Below are 17,225 nucleotides of genomic sequence, written 5' to 3' on the forward strand. Positions count from 1 at the left end.
GACCATAGACTGTAAAAAATATGGACGTAGTATCCGTGACGTCACCCATCTGTTTCTGAAGAGCTGTTTTGAAACCAATCGGCTGCGGCAGCCATATTGCTTCTGTCGAGCCAGTGTGACGTAAAGAGGCGGGCTTTGAGCCTCCTAGCCAACAGCAGCAGTGTTCCCACAGGCAGCTGTGCCTCTCATTGAAAGACTGGTAATCTCAATATCTTCGAAATTAGAAAAAAATTCACCCCCCTCACAGTGAGAGGACATCGAGAAATTAGCTATTCAGACTACACTCATCTTTTGTACCAGGCTGTAAACATGTTTATTAATTCTGCAAAGATCGTCTTTGTGTATGTGACTTCCGGTACTTCCGGAGCCAGCCTCAAGCGGATCCTCGATGAACTGCAGCTTTTAACACTTCCGCATTGACTCATATTTTTAGACCGGAGGTTGCCGCTTGGTCCGGACGCTGTAGTGATGACGCGCCGATTGGTGAACACGTTGAGCTTTAATAACCGGTCACTGTCGGCCGTGATCACGCCAACCAACAAAGCAACAATCAATGTTTGAATGAATGAAAAACTTCTCCTCTTGTCTCTCCTCTCTCCCGCTCGCACAATCTACACCTCTCCTGATGCCTTCACTGACTGTCAACACTGTAGGAATTAAGAACATCTACACTGAACACGTTTAACAAACAGGAGAGCTGTTACAGTATTATATGTGTTATAACTTTTCTCCTGATATCGTGTCACCGGTACAACTGGATAATGCTAGCATGATAGTTGTGAGTACTAACAGCAGCCATGTATGTTTGTGTTTTTAACTTTCACTATGATAATGTTTTGGTGAGGACCGGTTTTGAACAGGTTTTGAATCAGTCACGATCATATGGTCGAGAATCAGCGGCGCTCGTGCATGTGAGCGGGGGGGCGTCGTTTTGGAGGAGCTCTGAGGGAGGAGGGGTTAGACGGAGTCATGAGGAAAAGCTACATTCAAATTCATGCTGGTTTTCCAAGACTACCAACCCCAGCTTTTAACATTTAGAATTAAAAATCAACTTTTAGATTTAACATTCATATTCAAAATGTATATTTATATTTATATTTGCTTTTGTACGTAAGGAGCAAGTGCAAGTCTGACATTATTTGGAACCAATAAGAGGACTTGGAAATAGTCCTATTCATAGCAGATTAGCAATTTACCAGAGAAAAAAAAATAAAACGTGTTAAAAATCAAAATCTAGTTTTTTAAGCAGTTTTTCACCAATGAAATAGTGGTTGTGTTGGGGCAACCCTTTTTTTTTTTTTTTTCATTTTGTATTTAATTCATATTGTGAAGCTTCGCTGATAGCCACACCCCTCAGTCAGCGAGCCAGTTCCTCAAGGTGCGCGGAAGATATTCCGTGGCTGCCTGTGTGTTCTCTGCACTGCAGCCAGCCTGTTCTCTGCACTGCAGCCAGCCGGTTCTCTGCTCTTCTGCTATTATTACACTGCTCTGCGATAGTAAATCAATATAATGGCTCTTAACGTCCCAGGACTTGTAGCCACCATCATCTTCTACCTGCTGGTGTTGGGGATCGGTATTTGGGCTTCCATCAAATCCAAACGGGACAAAAGCAGGAGCCAGGCAAACAATGCAGACATGGCACTGCTGGGGGACAGAAAGATCAGCTTGGCGGTCGGCATCTTCACCACAACAGGTCAGTTTGCTGATGTTTAGCATGTTCACGGGATTATAAAAAAAGTCTTCCACTGCATAGAGTAATGATTGTCTCACATTTATTAATATGTGTCTACTGTACTTTTATCTGAATTCTTGCATGCATATGTACATGTGATTATTACCTCCAGGAGTAGACCATTCAAAGAGGGGGAATAATGTCAATATAAATATTTTGAAATGATTGATTTGCAGCTTATTAGCAGGTCAAAATAACTCCATTAGAGGTGAGCAAGGATAATGAACCACTCTTTCATGTGTATCATAAAAAACAATCTCAAAAGATGACTTAGAGACAGATAGAAAATATCTTGAACAAAATCAGTGATGCATGATCTCAGTTATATTTTCTTCTTACTTTATTTACAAAACAGTTAGCTTATTCACTCTTTCACATAGTTACCTATAGACTATAAATAAGACATAGATGTAGTCTCTGTGATGACACCAAGCGGCAACCTCCTGCCGTGAGAAATGAAGCCAAAAAACTACAGTTTCTCGAGTCTCCGCTTGAGGCTGGCTCCGGAAGTACCAGAAACCACATACACACAAATTCAAAAAAGGTGATCTTTACAGCAGAAATAAACATGTTTACAGCCTGGATAAAAAAATGAGTCTAGTCTGGATAGCTCATTTCTCGATCAACACACACTGTACAGGGGTGAATTTTTCTTAACGCGGCAATTTCGAAGATATTAAGATTACGAGTTTTTAATTATGAGAGGCACAGCTGACTTGATTGACAGGCGGGAACTGTAGCTGTTGGCTAGGAGACTCAAAGCCCGCCTCTTTACGTCACACTAGCTCGACAGAAGTTAGATCGAGTTCAACATTTCCAATATGGCTTCCACCGCCGATTGGCTTCAAAAGAGCGCTTCAGAAACAGATGGGTGACGTCACAAGTACTACGTCCGTTATTTATACAGTCTATGGAAAACACCCGCTGGTTACTGAAGCAGAGTTTTGAAGCCCCCAATGGTGGTTTGCCATAGTGGATATTATTTTAACAGCTACAGTGCACCCATATGTGAGTCAATTCAGTCATACCCCTAATTATGCCTCACAAATTGTAGCCTTTATATCTTCAACACAACATTTTTAAAAATAAAATAAAATCCTCGGAGTATGCCTGAATACAGAAATCCATTTTCAGACCAAAAGGTTTTTTTTTTTTACCATTTAATGAACCATTTAACATAAGTGTTATTAAAGTCTCCTTGGCTTTTGAAGCCAGTCTCAAGTGGACACTGAAAGAATGAATGAAGCCACACTTCCACATTGGCTTCCTTTTTTTTTAACACTTTGGGCTGCTGCTTGCTATTTGCTAAAATCTCAATTTAGGAGCCAGGCTAAGTGAGTTTGCACTTTTAGATTATTCAGGTCCACATAGGACAAAATTTAAGTTACTGAGTTTTAGCTGGTCACGAGCCAGACTTACATTTATAATGATACTTCTATATGACCTACTAAGCAGGGGTTCCAGAAGTTTGGGTCGCGAGACACTATAGGGGGGGTCACAAGATGTCTTTTTTTTAAGTAATCTTAAATGGGATATTTTACCCATTATTGAAAAATATTAGTTCAATTTGAAATAAAACATTGCAAATACAATTTTTCATCAGCTTTCTGCCTTTCTTTGTTGCAAGATGACTCCTGAGGTTAAAGTTATTTATTAGTTAGTTAACAAAGACATCAGTAGCAGCAGGTTGATGCACAGGGGTCCTAAGGTGAAAAGTTTGGGAACCCCTGTACTAAAGGACACCAGACCATCACAGACAAGATTGACTATTCTTACATAGGTTTTTTTTTTTTAAGTTATATTTTTTGGCTTTTACACCTTTATTGACAGAGGAGAGGACAGTGGATAGTGTAGAAAACTGGGAGAGAGTGGGGGAATGACATGTGGGAAAGAGGCCGCAGGGTGGACTCGAACGCGGGCCGCCTGCTACATGGGCGTGCAACTTAACCATTAGGCTAAGTCCGCGCCCTCTACATAGGTATTTTTGATGTCAAAAACCACTGATGGCGGGAGGTGTCAGACAAATCGGTTAATAACAAATTTTGGAAACAGACGTTTTTTTCTTTACATTTTCCTTAGTTAAGATTTCTGACAAGTGCTAAAATAAAGTAGGGTGAGTTTCTTTGTTAGAAAACACACATATAAGCTAAAATCATCAGAGCGAGAGGAGGTACCCCTTTGTCCACAATGGGTGCCAAAATGCTAACATCAACACAAACCAAAAGTTCCCCACAGGAGCCTTAACTAATTGTTGTATAGAGCCAATAAATTAAGTCCTTGAATATTACAGTGATGATTATTTCAGGTCTGTATTTTGAGAAAGTTTTTTGTTTTAATACATAGAGTATACAAATTATTTAATTAAATGGTGTTTAAGGTTACAATATTTTTGCCCTTTCAACACCTTTGCTGTGACTTTATTTTGTACTTTTCTTGCAAGTGTCAGCACATGAAAGAACAAGCTACCTCTATATCGAGGACCACACTCTTCTAAAGCACATTGCAAATGGTCTCTTAGGTTACATCAGTCTATTCACTTCAGGGATATTTACAACAACAACTGATGCATCAATGAAATGTGTATGTAATAAGTTATAAAATGACTCTATTCTACGTATGTTGGCACCATGCAGCCACCTGGGTTGGCGGGACCTTTATCATCGGAACAGCTGAGACAGTGTACGATCCAAAGTTGGGACTGATCTGGGCCGTGATGCCGTTAGCAGCAACGGTGGCATTCGTTCTCGGTAAGATTTACTCTTAACTTTGTCTTCTTCAAATGTTTTGAACAGCAAACTCAGTATGGACAAAAGTACAACATGTGACTGTAATGAGTAAATATTTGTCATGGTCTCAAGTGTCCAATTTCAACTGGTTTAAAAGCAGTCCCTGTCCCCAGAGGTTATGCTAGTGGTCTGACAGGTAGGGTGTGTACAATCACTCTGTTAAAGTTTGTGAGTGTGTGTGTGTGTGTGTGCGTGTGTGCGTGTGTGTGTGGTGTGTGAAGTTAAGCTAAAGTATGCTTGGGTGTGCAATTGGTTCTGTACTTGTTTTATTACAATGCAGTATTTTTACACAGTTTTGCACAGCTCCGGTTTTGGAGTAAGAGGACGAGCCATTCTTTATTTTGTTCAGTCCATCCATCTGTACCACTTACTCCTTAGCTGGAGCCAATCCCAGCTTAAAATGCACAAGAGGTGGTGTACGCCTCGGGCTAGCCGGTTGTCACTCACAGGGCTGACATAAATAACAACCACACTCAAAACGACACCTCGGGCCAATTCAACGTCCTCGTTAAACCGACTCGCAAGCTTCACACAGAGTGGGCCCCAGATGGAATCTCAAACTGGAAACTGTCTTGCAGGGGCACCAGGCACTGCTCCATCGTGCTGCCTTTTGTCAGTCATGGGCTGTTTTCATAACTGCCTACTACATACTACTAGTGGTGCAACGGATCATCGTTGATTCGTGAGGAAAAAAAGTTGCACGTGTTCACGTGATGACCGCATGTTCTATCCACACTAGCTCGTCAAGCCGCAGTGGTAGTCATGGTAAGTGGAGGAGCAGAGCAACTTGGAAAACCTCTTGCGTCTTTTAAGTCACATGTATGGGAGCATTTTGGTTTCCCTGTGAAATACAGTGAATGCTGAATGTGCTTGAGCCACGTTATGAAATTCCGCCGCGCAACCACTTCAGCGAGACGATTGTGCCAAGTCTGTATGAGCAGGAGAAGACAAAAACTGTGGAGGAATTATCCCGGGTATCGTCTGTTGCGCTCACCACAGACGGGTGGACTTCCAGGGCAACGGAAAGCTACATTACTATGACTGCTCATTTCATCACAGTGGAGTGGGAGATGAGGAGCCCCGTGCTGCAGACACGCCCCCTCTATGAAAGTCATACAAGCACAATTCCGGCGCTGGTACTGACTGAAGCAGTGGCTGAGTGGAAGCTCGGGAGACCCAATAATAATATCCCAGTCACAACAGATACTGCTAAAAACCAAACAAATGCAGTGAATGAGGCAGGACTGGGCCCACAGATAGGGTGCTTTGCACATGCAGTAAATTTTGAGTTGAATGTTGCTTTTATTTAATGGGCAAAAGTTTACAACTAAACTTATGCGTCGCCCCTATGCAGCAGGGGCTGACGCAGACTGAGAAATTTTCCCGAATCAGTACGACATCCGGGTAGTTTTGTCATACTGCAGATTTTGCTCTTGTTCACATACTATATACGGAATTTTGGCCAAATCAGTACGTACTGCTAGTATAGTAGACAGGTTCAAAAACAGCCACTGTCTTTTTTTCCCCCCTCTATTCTCCAAATCTCCGATTCTGTCCCATCTCTTGTGCTCAGATGTTTGAGCTGGGATTACTGTACAAGACAAAAAAGGTTACAAGTTTGCCTTGCGTCACCTGTGATGTGATGTTGTGTTAATTCAATGCACTGACACACCATGCAGCATTCTGTTGGTTTTGATTCTGAATTTTATGCAGCTCTACAAAACAAGGTGAAGCCAAAGCATTCTACATGGTAACAAAGAAAAGAGGCACACACAGTTCACTAAATATCTGACTGTTTCTGAATTTTACTTAGATTTTCTAAAGTAGCTGAAAATCTGCAAGTGAATGTGTTTTTTAATGCACCGCAGATTGGTGAACATTGGAGGTCAATGGCTGTGAGACTGTCCAAAACCACACAGGAAACAACTGATGTATGGAATTCATGTTACTGAAGTGTATTCGTTTTGAAGAATTTCACACTCTCCTTCATCAGGATTTTGTGAAAATTAAGAATAAGGTGACAATTTGCAACAAGCTGAAATGTTGCTCCCTTCATTTTCCCCTCAAGAGAACCTAGTTGCCACAAAAAGACATGACAGGGGCACTCTAGGGTAACTTACATAACAGCTCTAGGGTAACTGAGGAATGATTGTCATTGGCATTAATTAGCACCACCCTTATGTCTTCTTTACTTAATGTGACTTCACTACAGACACTTTAAAAGAGGCAATGGTTTACTAGATGCCACACTTGAGACCTCAACTAAACTGAATCTTAGCTGGTGATTGTAAAATGCTGCAATCAGCACAGGTTGTTCGGTCAGAATACAAAATGTAAATGATGGCGAATTAATTCCAAGCTGACACACACGATCTTCAAGTTTCCATTCTTTTAATTCCCTTTTGCAGATGGACATGTATCTTTGCTTATCTAGGATTTGTGTGTGTGGTTACTACAAAGAAGAATAAAGAAATATATAAGTACATATAAATATGTAAACATGAAATACAAACGTTGATAAATACGCTACTAAATATGTTTAAGCATATAATAGGTGCAAAATAATAATATTACTAGAAATGTGTATGGCAAGAAATTGCCATAAAAAAAATAGCCTTCTCTGGTGCCCTTTCAATGGAAAATGCATGAAAAGGTGCACTCTGGATTCCCCTAAAATGTATTAAACTTTAAAATGTGCCCTCTCAATGCCTCTTATAATGTGTAACATGCTAAAAAAGTGCCCTCTGGATGCCCCTAAAATGTATAAAATGTAACAAAAAGTGTCCTCTTGATACCAATGTAGTTCATTATGTTATGTTATGTTAATTATGTACTATAATCAATAATAACTAAATGGTTTTGTGTTTTCCTTTTTCATAATTAAATTTCCAGCACGAATGGTCAAATAAATATTCTCCTGAATGCAGGAATCAAGTGTTAGCTGCTCAAAATGTTCAATACATTTAACTTCACCCTGAACTGTGAGTACTAGGTGTTTGAAATGAGGTGCCCTTTTTTCCCCCGCTGCTGCCCCTCAAACAGCCTGAGTACACCACAGTCAACAAATTACTATGTGTGCAATAGCCATTGCCTCCGCCTAGCACGCACGCACGCAAACTAGGAAGATGGCTTCGGTCCCTAAGTGGACGTGACCTCATGCTGATGCTGGCATGATTAACACGGAACTTTAGATGGCACTGAATAAATGAACCCTTAAACATCTATTTACACAACACAATATATATGAAACTTATTTAGGCACAGCGATCATTCATTGTGGATGATATGTGTGATACAGCAGTTTATGAAACTAACAGGAATCTAAGTGATCTCACTGTCTTTCTGTTTCCGCCCTTGGCTCCTGTAACGCTCTTCTTTCTGGTCTTCCATAGAATACAATAAACAAACTGCAATTAATTGAGAATGCAGCAGCACAAGTTTTAACAAAGACCAGAAGGAGAACACACATTACACCTACTATAAAGTCTTCAAACTGGCTCCCTGTTTCTCGTCCTATTGGTTTTACTGGTATGGCCTTGCACCAGACTACATCTCAGGGTTGCTTTTAGTGTATGAACCAGGAAGGCCCCTCAGATCCTCCAACTCCTTGCTTTTAGCTGTTCCTCGAGAGAACTAAAACTTTTGGTGATGCTGCTTTCAGCCATGATGCTCCCAGACGAGGATCTGAGAGGATTGTTCTTTTTTATCATTTTATATTTATTGTAATATTCTATTATTTTATTTATTTTTAACACTTCAGTTTTTATTATCTTAATTCTATTTTGTATTGTTATATTTGTGCTTTTATTTATCTTAGACTTTTATCTTCAAAATTGTCTTAACTATTTATGTTTTATCTTTTATTTACTTATTTCTTAACTATTTCCCTTTGTTGTTTATTTATATCCATTTTATTTCAACCGGTTTGCATGAGTCTCTACTTCTATATCCATTTCTGCTTCATGTTTAGTCACGTTAGATTTTTATTTTTATTTTTTTCAGTTGCTGTAAAGCACTTTAAATTGCATTTGATTTGCATGAAAGGTGCTCTATAAATAAAGCTTGATTGATGTATATGTTGCAGCATAATTACCAACAGCAGCAACAACTTACAGTCTTATGGTTGCACAAAACTATAAGTCAGGAGGATGAAATGATACATGTCAGAGGGGATACAAAGACGTCTTCTCAGTCTTCTCAGTCTTTTCAGACCAACTGCATCACTAAGTCAGAGGTCAGCGATAGGTGCAGGAGGGGGGTGTGACAATCAGCATAAGTGGTGGCATGACTCCATCCATCCATCCATCTTCTTGCCCGTTTGGGGTCACTGGAGCCTATCCCAGCTGACATGGGGCAGAAGGCAGGGTACACCCTGGACAGCTCACCAACCTATCACAGGGAAAACATGGAGAGACAGACAACCATTCACCAACCCATGCATGGGGAGAACATGCAAACTCCATGCCAAACTTCGAGTCCTTCAAAATAGGGGTTGTCTGCAGCAGAATTGAGGAAGACTGACCTTTTTGCACAGATACAGCAAAGCTTTAACCGTTTGTGACCTTAATGTATTCAATTTCTTCAAAGTGTTAGCCATACCATGTTTTCTTTTTTACATCAGGACACCATGTTGTGCATTGTGAAAGCTTCACAGATTTTACAAACTGTACGTAAGGAACACTTTCTTCAAACTTTCTAACGTTAATCATTTTCTAATTTCCTTCATAGGTGGTCTTTTCTTTGCTGAGCCAATGAGAGACAGGCAATATGTGACCATGATGGACCCCTTCCAGATCAAGTATGGGAACGGGCTGAGTGGACTTCTGTCTGTGGCACCACTGCTGTCAGAGATTATCTGGGTGACATCGACACTGATAAGCTTGGGTAACAATTAATCAGACTACATCATAATGTGTATTAAAGGGACAGTGTGGAGCATATTGCAGCATTTAGCAGAACAGACTTGTGGCTCTTTTACATCTCAAAAGTGTTGCACTGCTCTTGCTTTCTTTCACTGTGAACTCTTTGTAAGCCAAAACTCATGATTCAAGGTACTTTTAGGAAGCTTGGTAGGGACTGATGCTGAAGTAATACATGTATTTATTTGGGTCTTATATGACAACAACAAAAAAGGAAAAAAATGAAACAACTATTAATGAATAAGTGTGACTCCTCTCAATCTTTACAATCCCAATGCAGTCAATGCTAAAGCCTGAGTACAAGTCTGAGTCATCAGTGTTCAAATTCCAGTTGAGTCACAAGTCCAGAACTCAAGTACGGGTCCTGGACTCGAGTACAACAACACTGGTGTCTCTCAGGTGTTTATTTGTGCTTTTGAGGAGTGCATGTCAACAGCATGTGTGTTTCACAGGAGTGACCATGAGTGTGATCCTGGATTTGTCCTATGCTGTGTGCATCTGGATCTCTGCTGCTGTGGCCGTCACCTACACACTGCTGGGAGGTCTCTACTCGGTGGCGTACACAGACATCATACAGCTCACTCTGATTTTCATCACCTCGGTAATTTGTTTCTCTACATTGGAGGCCAGTTTAGATATATAGAAATGAGTCATATTCAAATCAAATCATATCAGAGACTTTACACAAAAAATACCACTGTGTAGATAAAGTGCGCAACAGACAATTACACCCACGTCAATATATAGTCAGGAGGGGACCTCTAATCTTGTTGGTGATGGATAGGTCAATGAAAACAAGACTTTTACCTGAGAGACCAGGGTCAGACTCAAGTGTGGATGCTAGCCTTTATTGATTTTGTGTAAATGGCATCATTTGTGTCATATACTCAACATATGCAACTAACACAACTTGCATACCTTTATTTGTCCTCAAACCAATATCTATTCTCTGTACTTAACCAAGTAGTCCTGGTGCAGAAACCTAACCAATCGTCTGTTATTTCATAACACCTCCCAGGTTTTCTTCCCATTCAGGTGATGCTGTTATGTGTAATGGAAATGGTTCTAACCCTCCTTTCAGCCTCTCCTTCTTGTCCTGCGATGACCTCCTCCCATCCTGTCCAAGTCAGCCTCACATATCAGCCATCTACACATTTAACCACACCTTACTCTTTGTCAGTTTGTCCTAGTATTTGCTTTATTGTGTTGTGTTTTTACCTTTGAGCTTCTGCTACCTGAAGCCTTGACCTTGATCATGTCTATTAAACAACCTGTTGTACCAGCTCTGCATAAGTTGAGTCCTAAGTTGGCGTGTAAAGTCCTCCCTAAAAGTTTGTAACTTCAGTTGTGTCATTTTTTGGTTTCACCACAGAGACTTAAGGTTCATCTTAACTAGTCAACCGTTATGTCCAAACTGATCAAAATATTGTCGCAGATATGACATTTTCACTCAGCTTGGCCAATCAGTAAACAGCTTTTTTTCTTGATGGGGTGTTTGTGAGAGCGCTAACTCCTATTAGCCTCATTTTCTCTAAACAAGCTAACAGCTAATCATAACTGCTGTCATTAACTCCCGTTAATCAATAAACAGCAACACAAAGGTAAGTCAAATATGTCAAATCATGTTGATATGCGGATAATTAATCTATTGTGTAAAATAACAACAGCAACAACGAGTTGTGAAATCATCAACTACAACATACTATACGTTAATATAGCGGTACTCTAATGTTGTGTAGATGTACGGTAATTATCTGCTCGTGGGAAACCAAAGTGTGAGTTAAGATCTGAGTCATCACACATTTGTCATTCATTTAATCTAACACAGAGAGTGTGCTTCTCCTCATCCTTCAAATTATCCCATCTTTGAAAATGGTGCGCCAGGACAACCAGTCTTTTACGGAGGTCTTTACTCAGAGCTAGGTGTAAAATTATGATGTAACTTATGCTTGCGTTGGAACTATTTCAGCTGGTGCAACACTCAAAACGTTAGTAGAGTGTAAACTGTCCTAAATTAGAAGTCACGTTCAAACTAGGCTACGTCTAAACTTATGCACAGCTGGTGCAACCCAGTGCAGACTGTAGCTATTCTCATGAGTCTCAGCTGTACTTTCTTTGCAGAGATAATGCAGATACTGGAAAAAAAAACTGGTCACACACCTGATTTGTTTTTCATGGGATGATTTAACTGACTAACTTCAACTGATAGCTCACTCAGCTGCTTGAGAAGTGAAGACAGGCAGTTTCTTCCTGTGTGATTTATTGAGCTCTCCATCTTCCCAGTGGCTGTGCGTCCCTTTCCTCCTAATGAGTCCCACCTCCGTTGACATCACCACCACATCTTTCAACCACACCTTTCAGGCTCCTTGGGTTGGCACTGTGACTGCAGACAGAGCCTGGAGGTGGCTCGACATCTTTTTACTACTGGTAAGGACGAGGAAAGCCGCTGATGCTTTGAGACTAATGGAGACGGATACATTCAACTGATCACCCTGAGGACCAATCACACACATTACAGTTCTGCACACATTAGGACAGCTGTGTATCTAGTTGTGTGTGGGGCTAAAGTCGCCTGTTATTTATGCAACCAAGACAACATCAACAGGGAAAATGCACAGCTAACATTGGCTTGTAGGCTAACGAGTAGCTGATTACATCACGTCTGAAAACACAATTACTTTATCTTTAATTTAAAAAAAAGCAAATACTTAATGTGGTTTCAGTTGGGCGTTGAATGTGGTGTTTGATCAGTTTAGGTTGTTAAAGTCTGTTTCCTTCCTGAGTCTCTGTTATTACGATCATTTCTCTTTTTAAGAGTGTGGGAGACCTTGGATTCCAGGACTTCCACCAGAGGACTTTATCAGCCTCTTCCTCAGCAACGGCCAAGCTGAGATGTTACGCTGCTGCCTTCCTCATCCCTACTTTTGGAATTCCTCCTGTGCTCATTGGAGCAGTGGCTGCATCAACAAGTAAAGCAGTTATTTCAATCAATCAATCAATCTTTATTTGTATAGCCCCAAATCACAACAAACGTCATCTCAAGACTCTTTTACAAACATAGGAGGTCTAGACCACTCTATGTTCAATTATTAACAAAGACCCAACATCAAGACAGGATAAGATCCAGTCCCCCCTTACAGACAGGACTCAGTCTGATCTCATCTTAATCCACCATGAGCAAAGCACTCTGCAATATTAACAAGTTACAGTGGCAAGGACAAACTTCCTTTAGCACATCGAGAAATAACCTTGTCAGTCTAAGCCTATAGCAGCATAACTAAGAGCTGGTCAAAACCCTGAAGCAGCCCTATAAGCTTTATCAAAAAGGAATGTTAGCCAGAGTATTGATGGTAAATAGTCTGCTGTTCTGATGATACCAATCATGACGGGATCTATCGTGCTGTCTGGTCCGTCAACACCCACCAGTTGCTTTTCAAGAACGTAGCATGGAGCAGGACCTCCAGACAGCTGGAGTCACGTGACCGAGGTTTAGCTAGTTACAGCCGCAAGGAGGAACTTCCTTTAACAGGCAGAAACCTCTAACAGAACCAGACTCATGTTAGACAGACATCTGTCGAGACTGAGTTGGGGTTGGAAAGAGGGATCGAGGGAGATTAAGAGAGAGAGAGAGAGCGATGATGGTGATAAGATGGATAGTAGTAGTTGTTGCCGCTGGAGTCAGCCACGTCCACAGCTGCAGGACGTCTACGGCAGTGTTTTAGAGGAACCTACGAGACAAGGAAGCCCAGGCACTCCAGAAAGGTCTATGGGTGAGGTTAGCTCTAGGTTAGTAACTTAATGGGACAGGCAGAGTTAAAGTAAGTAATGGGGGGTTGAGGGGGAGGGGTGAGATAGGATCCCAGTGTGTCAGTGTGTCCGTTCCCCCGGCAGTCAAAGCCTATAGCAGAATAACTAAGAGCTGGTCAAAGCCTGATCCAGCTCTAACTATAAGCTTTGTCAAAAAGGAAAGTTTGAAGTCTAATTTTAAAAGTAGAGAGGGGGGTCTTTAATAATACAATTTTAAAAAGCAATTAAAGAAACCTCAGAAAACGAGTGAACATAATGAATCGGAATCTAGGAGAATTGTTTCATTCATCTATTTGTTGTTGCATGAAGATGACTCCAATGGAAGTTTAAAATCATTACATTTATGATTGATTTAACTTTTCAAATATACCTGCTATCAGATGAAAAGGTAGATTTAGGTTGTTTCATCTACTCATGAAGGGTGACTTTGTTTCAGTAGTACAATTTGCCAGTTAAACACCCATCATTTCAGATGCTTCATCCTGTCCCTCTCCTATTTCTCAGACTGGAACCTGACCTCGTATGGTTCGCCGTCTCCATTCGAGCGAGGTCAGACAGGTCTGATTCTGCCTCTCTCCCTGCAGCACCTAACGCCACCTTACATCTCTGTCGTCGGCATCGGTGCTGTCGCTGCCGCTGTAATGTCATCAACTGACTCTGCCCTGCTGTCTGCAGCCTCCATCTTCTCCTCAAATATCTACAAAAAGATCCTGAGGACTAAGGTAGATATGGAGGAGAGAGGGGAAAAACTAAACAATCATCTAATGAGCATTTGTATTCATATAGGGGGAAAACAGCACTGAAGCAAACACTTTGTTAATTTTAAAGGCCAAATGAATAAATAAATACTGAAAATATACAAAAAAGTTAGAGCTTCTCCAAAGTCTGGTCAAAATCAGACACATTAAAACAGATTTGGATTAGGTAAGGAGAGTGTCACCAGGGGCACGACTCACCCAAGACTGAAGTGTAATAATTATTTCAATTAGTGATCTCCAGCCTCCTTACATGCCTAGAAGACAACCTGTAGCTCCAAGGATAGGGAGAGAATCCTTAATGATCAGACCCTATTTTTTTATAATTTAGTGAAACCTTTATCGTAGATTTTATTGTAAATCCTTTTCAATTGTGTTCCCAACTAGTCTCCACAGAAAGTGGGTGTTTCTTCAGGGAGTAGTCAAATACAATTTCCTTTTCAAAGATCTTGGCATGGTCAAATAGTGTGTATACAGTGCCCCCTATTGTGTCTGGATGCCCAAGCACATATGTTCCAGTGTTGAAAATTAACTGTAATAGTCACACAAGCCTCTAGATGGTGTTCAACACTCTGCTATCAGGTTTCCTACTGGTGATTTATTCAGCACTCATCACTGATTTCATCTCTCCAAACTTGATTTATTTATTCTATTTGTTTATTTGGATCCACATTAGTTACTACCAAGGTAGCAACTACTCTTCCTGGTGTCCACTAATGCAAATTTGTACAATCCACACGCAATTTAAATGTATGTTTTTTTAAACCAAGTCAAAGGTAAAACTAAAAAAAAAACAATGTCACAATAATAACATACAATACAATACATAAAAAATACAATATATGCTCTTGCCTGCCTCCTTAGCACATTCATTCTGGCATTGTCCAAATATCTTTGCTTATTGGAGCTCCATCTTCCAAACACTGTCTGATGTTTTTAATCAGGTAGTCCAACCTGATCCTCTGATCACTATCTTAGGGATAGTCGGAGATAAAAAAAAAAGAACCTGACAGGAACTCATCAAAATTTGTAACTTTGTTAGCTCGGAGGCTGATCCTTCTTCAGTGGAAATCCATTCACTCCCCAAACTGGACTCATTGGCTGAGAGATGTGATACAACACCTAAAACTTGAAAAACTGAGTTTCACAATACATAACTCCTCTGATAAGTTTGAGAGAACATGGAAACATTTTGTAGACTACATCAGAGACAAGCTTGATACCCCACTAAGCTGAAAGTAAGTCTAGAGATAAGTCATACCCTACCCACTGTTAGAGCCCATCACTTAAAGTGAAGTTTTGATTGATTAACTTTATTATTGTTGGGTTATCTTTCTGTTTTTTTTTTCAGAACTGCCATATTGTTGTTATTTGTTTGTTTGTTTTTGTCTGTAAAGTTAGTAATGTTTGAATGTCCTGAATGTTTTCTAATAAGAAAATGATCAATGAAAAAAAAATACATAAAAAAAATACAATATGAAAAAGCTTATAAATACAATACTTTTTCATAAAAGTTCATACTGATTCATACTCTTACCAAAACAATTATATACTACCATTACTACTGATAATATCAATAATAAACCTGATAATCTGGACCCTACCAAACACGGTCCAATGACTGTCTCTTACTGCAAGTTCTTTGAGTTTGTATTGAGCTTGGGAGACCAGCTTTAAGGTTTTATGCCCCATGTGGTATTTTCAAATCCTTGAACAAGAATCTCACTGGCTCTGTGTACCAGTTTTAGCTGATTGTTTTATATATATTTTTTAATATCCTGTATTTTGCGACCTGTTTTAACTGTTTGCTTTTCTCTCTAAATGAGGGCCAGCCCTAAATGATTTGATAAATACATAAAAAGAGAGGTGGAAAATTCATAAAAAACCCTGTTATTTAATCTGTCTTCTTCTAGGCTTCAGAGAACGAGATCCAGTGGGTGATTCGCATCTCTGTTGTATTTTTTGGCCTGGCTGGAACATCGCTCACCTTCCTGCACACTGGTGTTATGGCTTTCTGGGTCCTGGGTGGAGAAATTGCCTACATTATGATGTTCCCACAGCTGGTCTGTGTGCTCTTCTTCAGCATCTCCAATGGTTACGGTGCCTCTGCAGGATTCTTCCTCGGTTTCTTTGTGAGACTTTTGTGTGGAGAGCCCTTGATAGCGCTACCACCTGTCATCCATTTCCCAGGATGTACTTTTGAAGACGGCGTTTACGTTCAGTACGCGCCTATCAGGACCATCTGTATGCTGGTTACTTTTGCAGCAATATTGTTGGTCTCCTACCTGGCTTCTCTGCTATTTAACAAAGGACTTATACCTGAGAAGTGGGACGTGTATCTGGTTAAAATCAAGCACCCAATCCAAAAACAATTACCAATAAATGGTACTAGTGAAGATGGATGCCACAAATCACAACCTCCATGTGAGACTGGTGGAGTCCTAGATCCGATGTTGGAGTCAACATGTTGAAATGAAAAGCATCCTGTTTTATTACCAAAATGTGACCTCTGACAACAAACACCTCATTAAAGTTTTACGCTTTTACAAACAGAGCAGGTCTAGACCGTACTCTAAATTAAATTATAAACAAAGACCCAACATCAAGACAGGATACGATCCAATCCCCTCTTACTGACAGGACTCAGTCTGATCTCATCTTAATCCACCATTGGAGTATTTAGCAAGTTACAACGGCAAGGAAAACTTTCTTTTAACAGACAGAAACCTTGAGCAGAACCAGACTCATGTTAGACCGCCATCTGCCTTGACCAAGTTGTGGTTGGAAAAAAGGGATAGAGGAAATTAAGAGACAGAGAGAGAGATGATAGTGATGAGACAGATAGTAGTAGCTAAAAAACCTGTGTGCTTAGCACAAACCTTCTTCAGTTATTAGAACAGCAACTTTGGGAGCAACTTCACAAAGACCAATGTCAAATTATATATCCATTTACAAAAGTAATCACACGTGTAGCTCTGGAGCTTTCAAACACTTTTCAAATTATTTTTAACAGTTGGTTCCAATTGAATTGTATACAGTAAGTGTCACTGTTTCTATTTAATTTTAAAAACCAAAAAAGGTCTGGAGGATTATCTCCCTGCAACAAAAAACAATTATTCATACAGCCATGCTGCTAGCTAGGTGATTAGCATATTTGTATCAGAACCGTTTTTTACTTCCTTCACACATACACTCTTCTCTTAAAACAGACAGATGTTTCTGGAGA

General features: G+C 40.2%; 1 protein-coding gene across 1 annotated transcript; it reads left to right on the forward strand.

Annotated features, from left to right (window-relative positions):
* Nucleotides 1-1,364: 1,364 nt before the first annotated feature.
* On the forward strand, nucleotides 1,365-16,553 carry LOC117811140 (high-affinity choline transporter 1-like). Its single transcript, XM_034681228.1, has 8 exons — nucleotides 1,365-1,693; nucleotides 4,366-4,479; nucleotides 9,247-9,402; nucleotides 9,890-10,038; nucleotides 11,721-11,864; nucleotides 12,253-12,406; nucleotides 13,749-13,966; nucleotides 15,913-16,553. Exons 1-8 carry the CDS (start codon nucleotides 1,510-1,512, stop codon nucleotides 16,468-16,470), a joined length of 1,677 nt encoding a protein of 558 aa, XP_034537119.1. The 5' UTR covers nucleotides 1,365-1,509; the 3' UTR covers nucleotides 16,471-16,553.
* Nucleotides 16,554-17,225: the final 672 nt, after the last annotated feature.

This window comes from Notolabrus celidotus, chromosome 4 (genome assembly GCF_009762535.1).
Source record: "Notolabrus celidotus isolate fNotCel1 chromosome 4, fNotCel1.pri, whole genome shotgun sequence".
NCBI classification, from domain to species: Eukaryota; Metazoa; Chordata; class Actinopteri; order Labriformes; family Labridae; genus Notolabrus; species Notolabrus celidotus.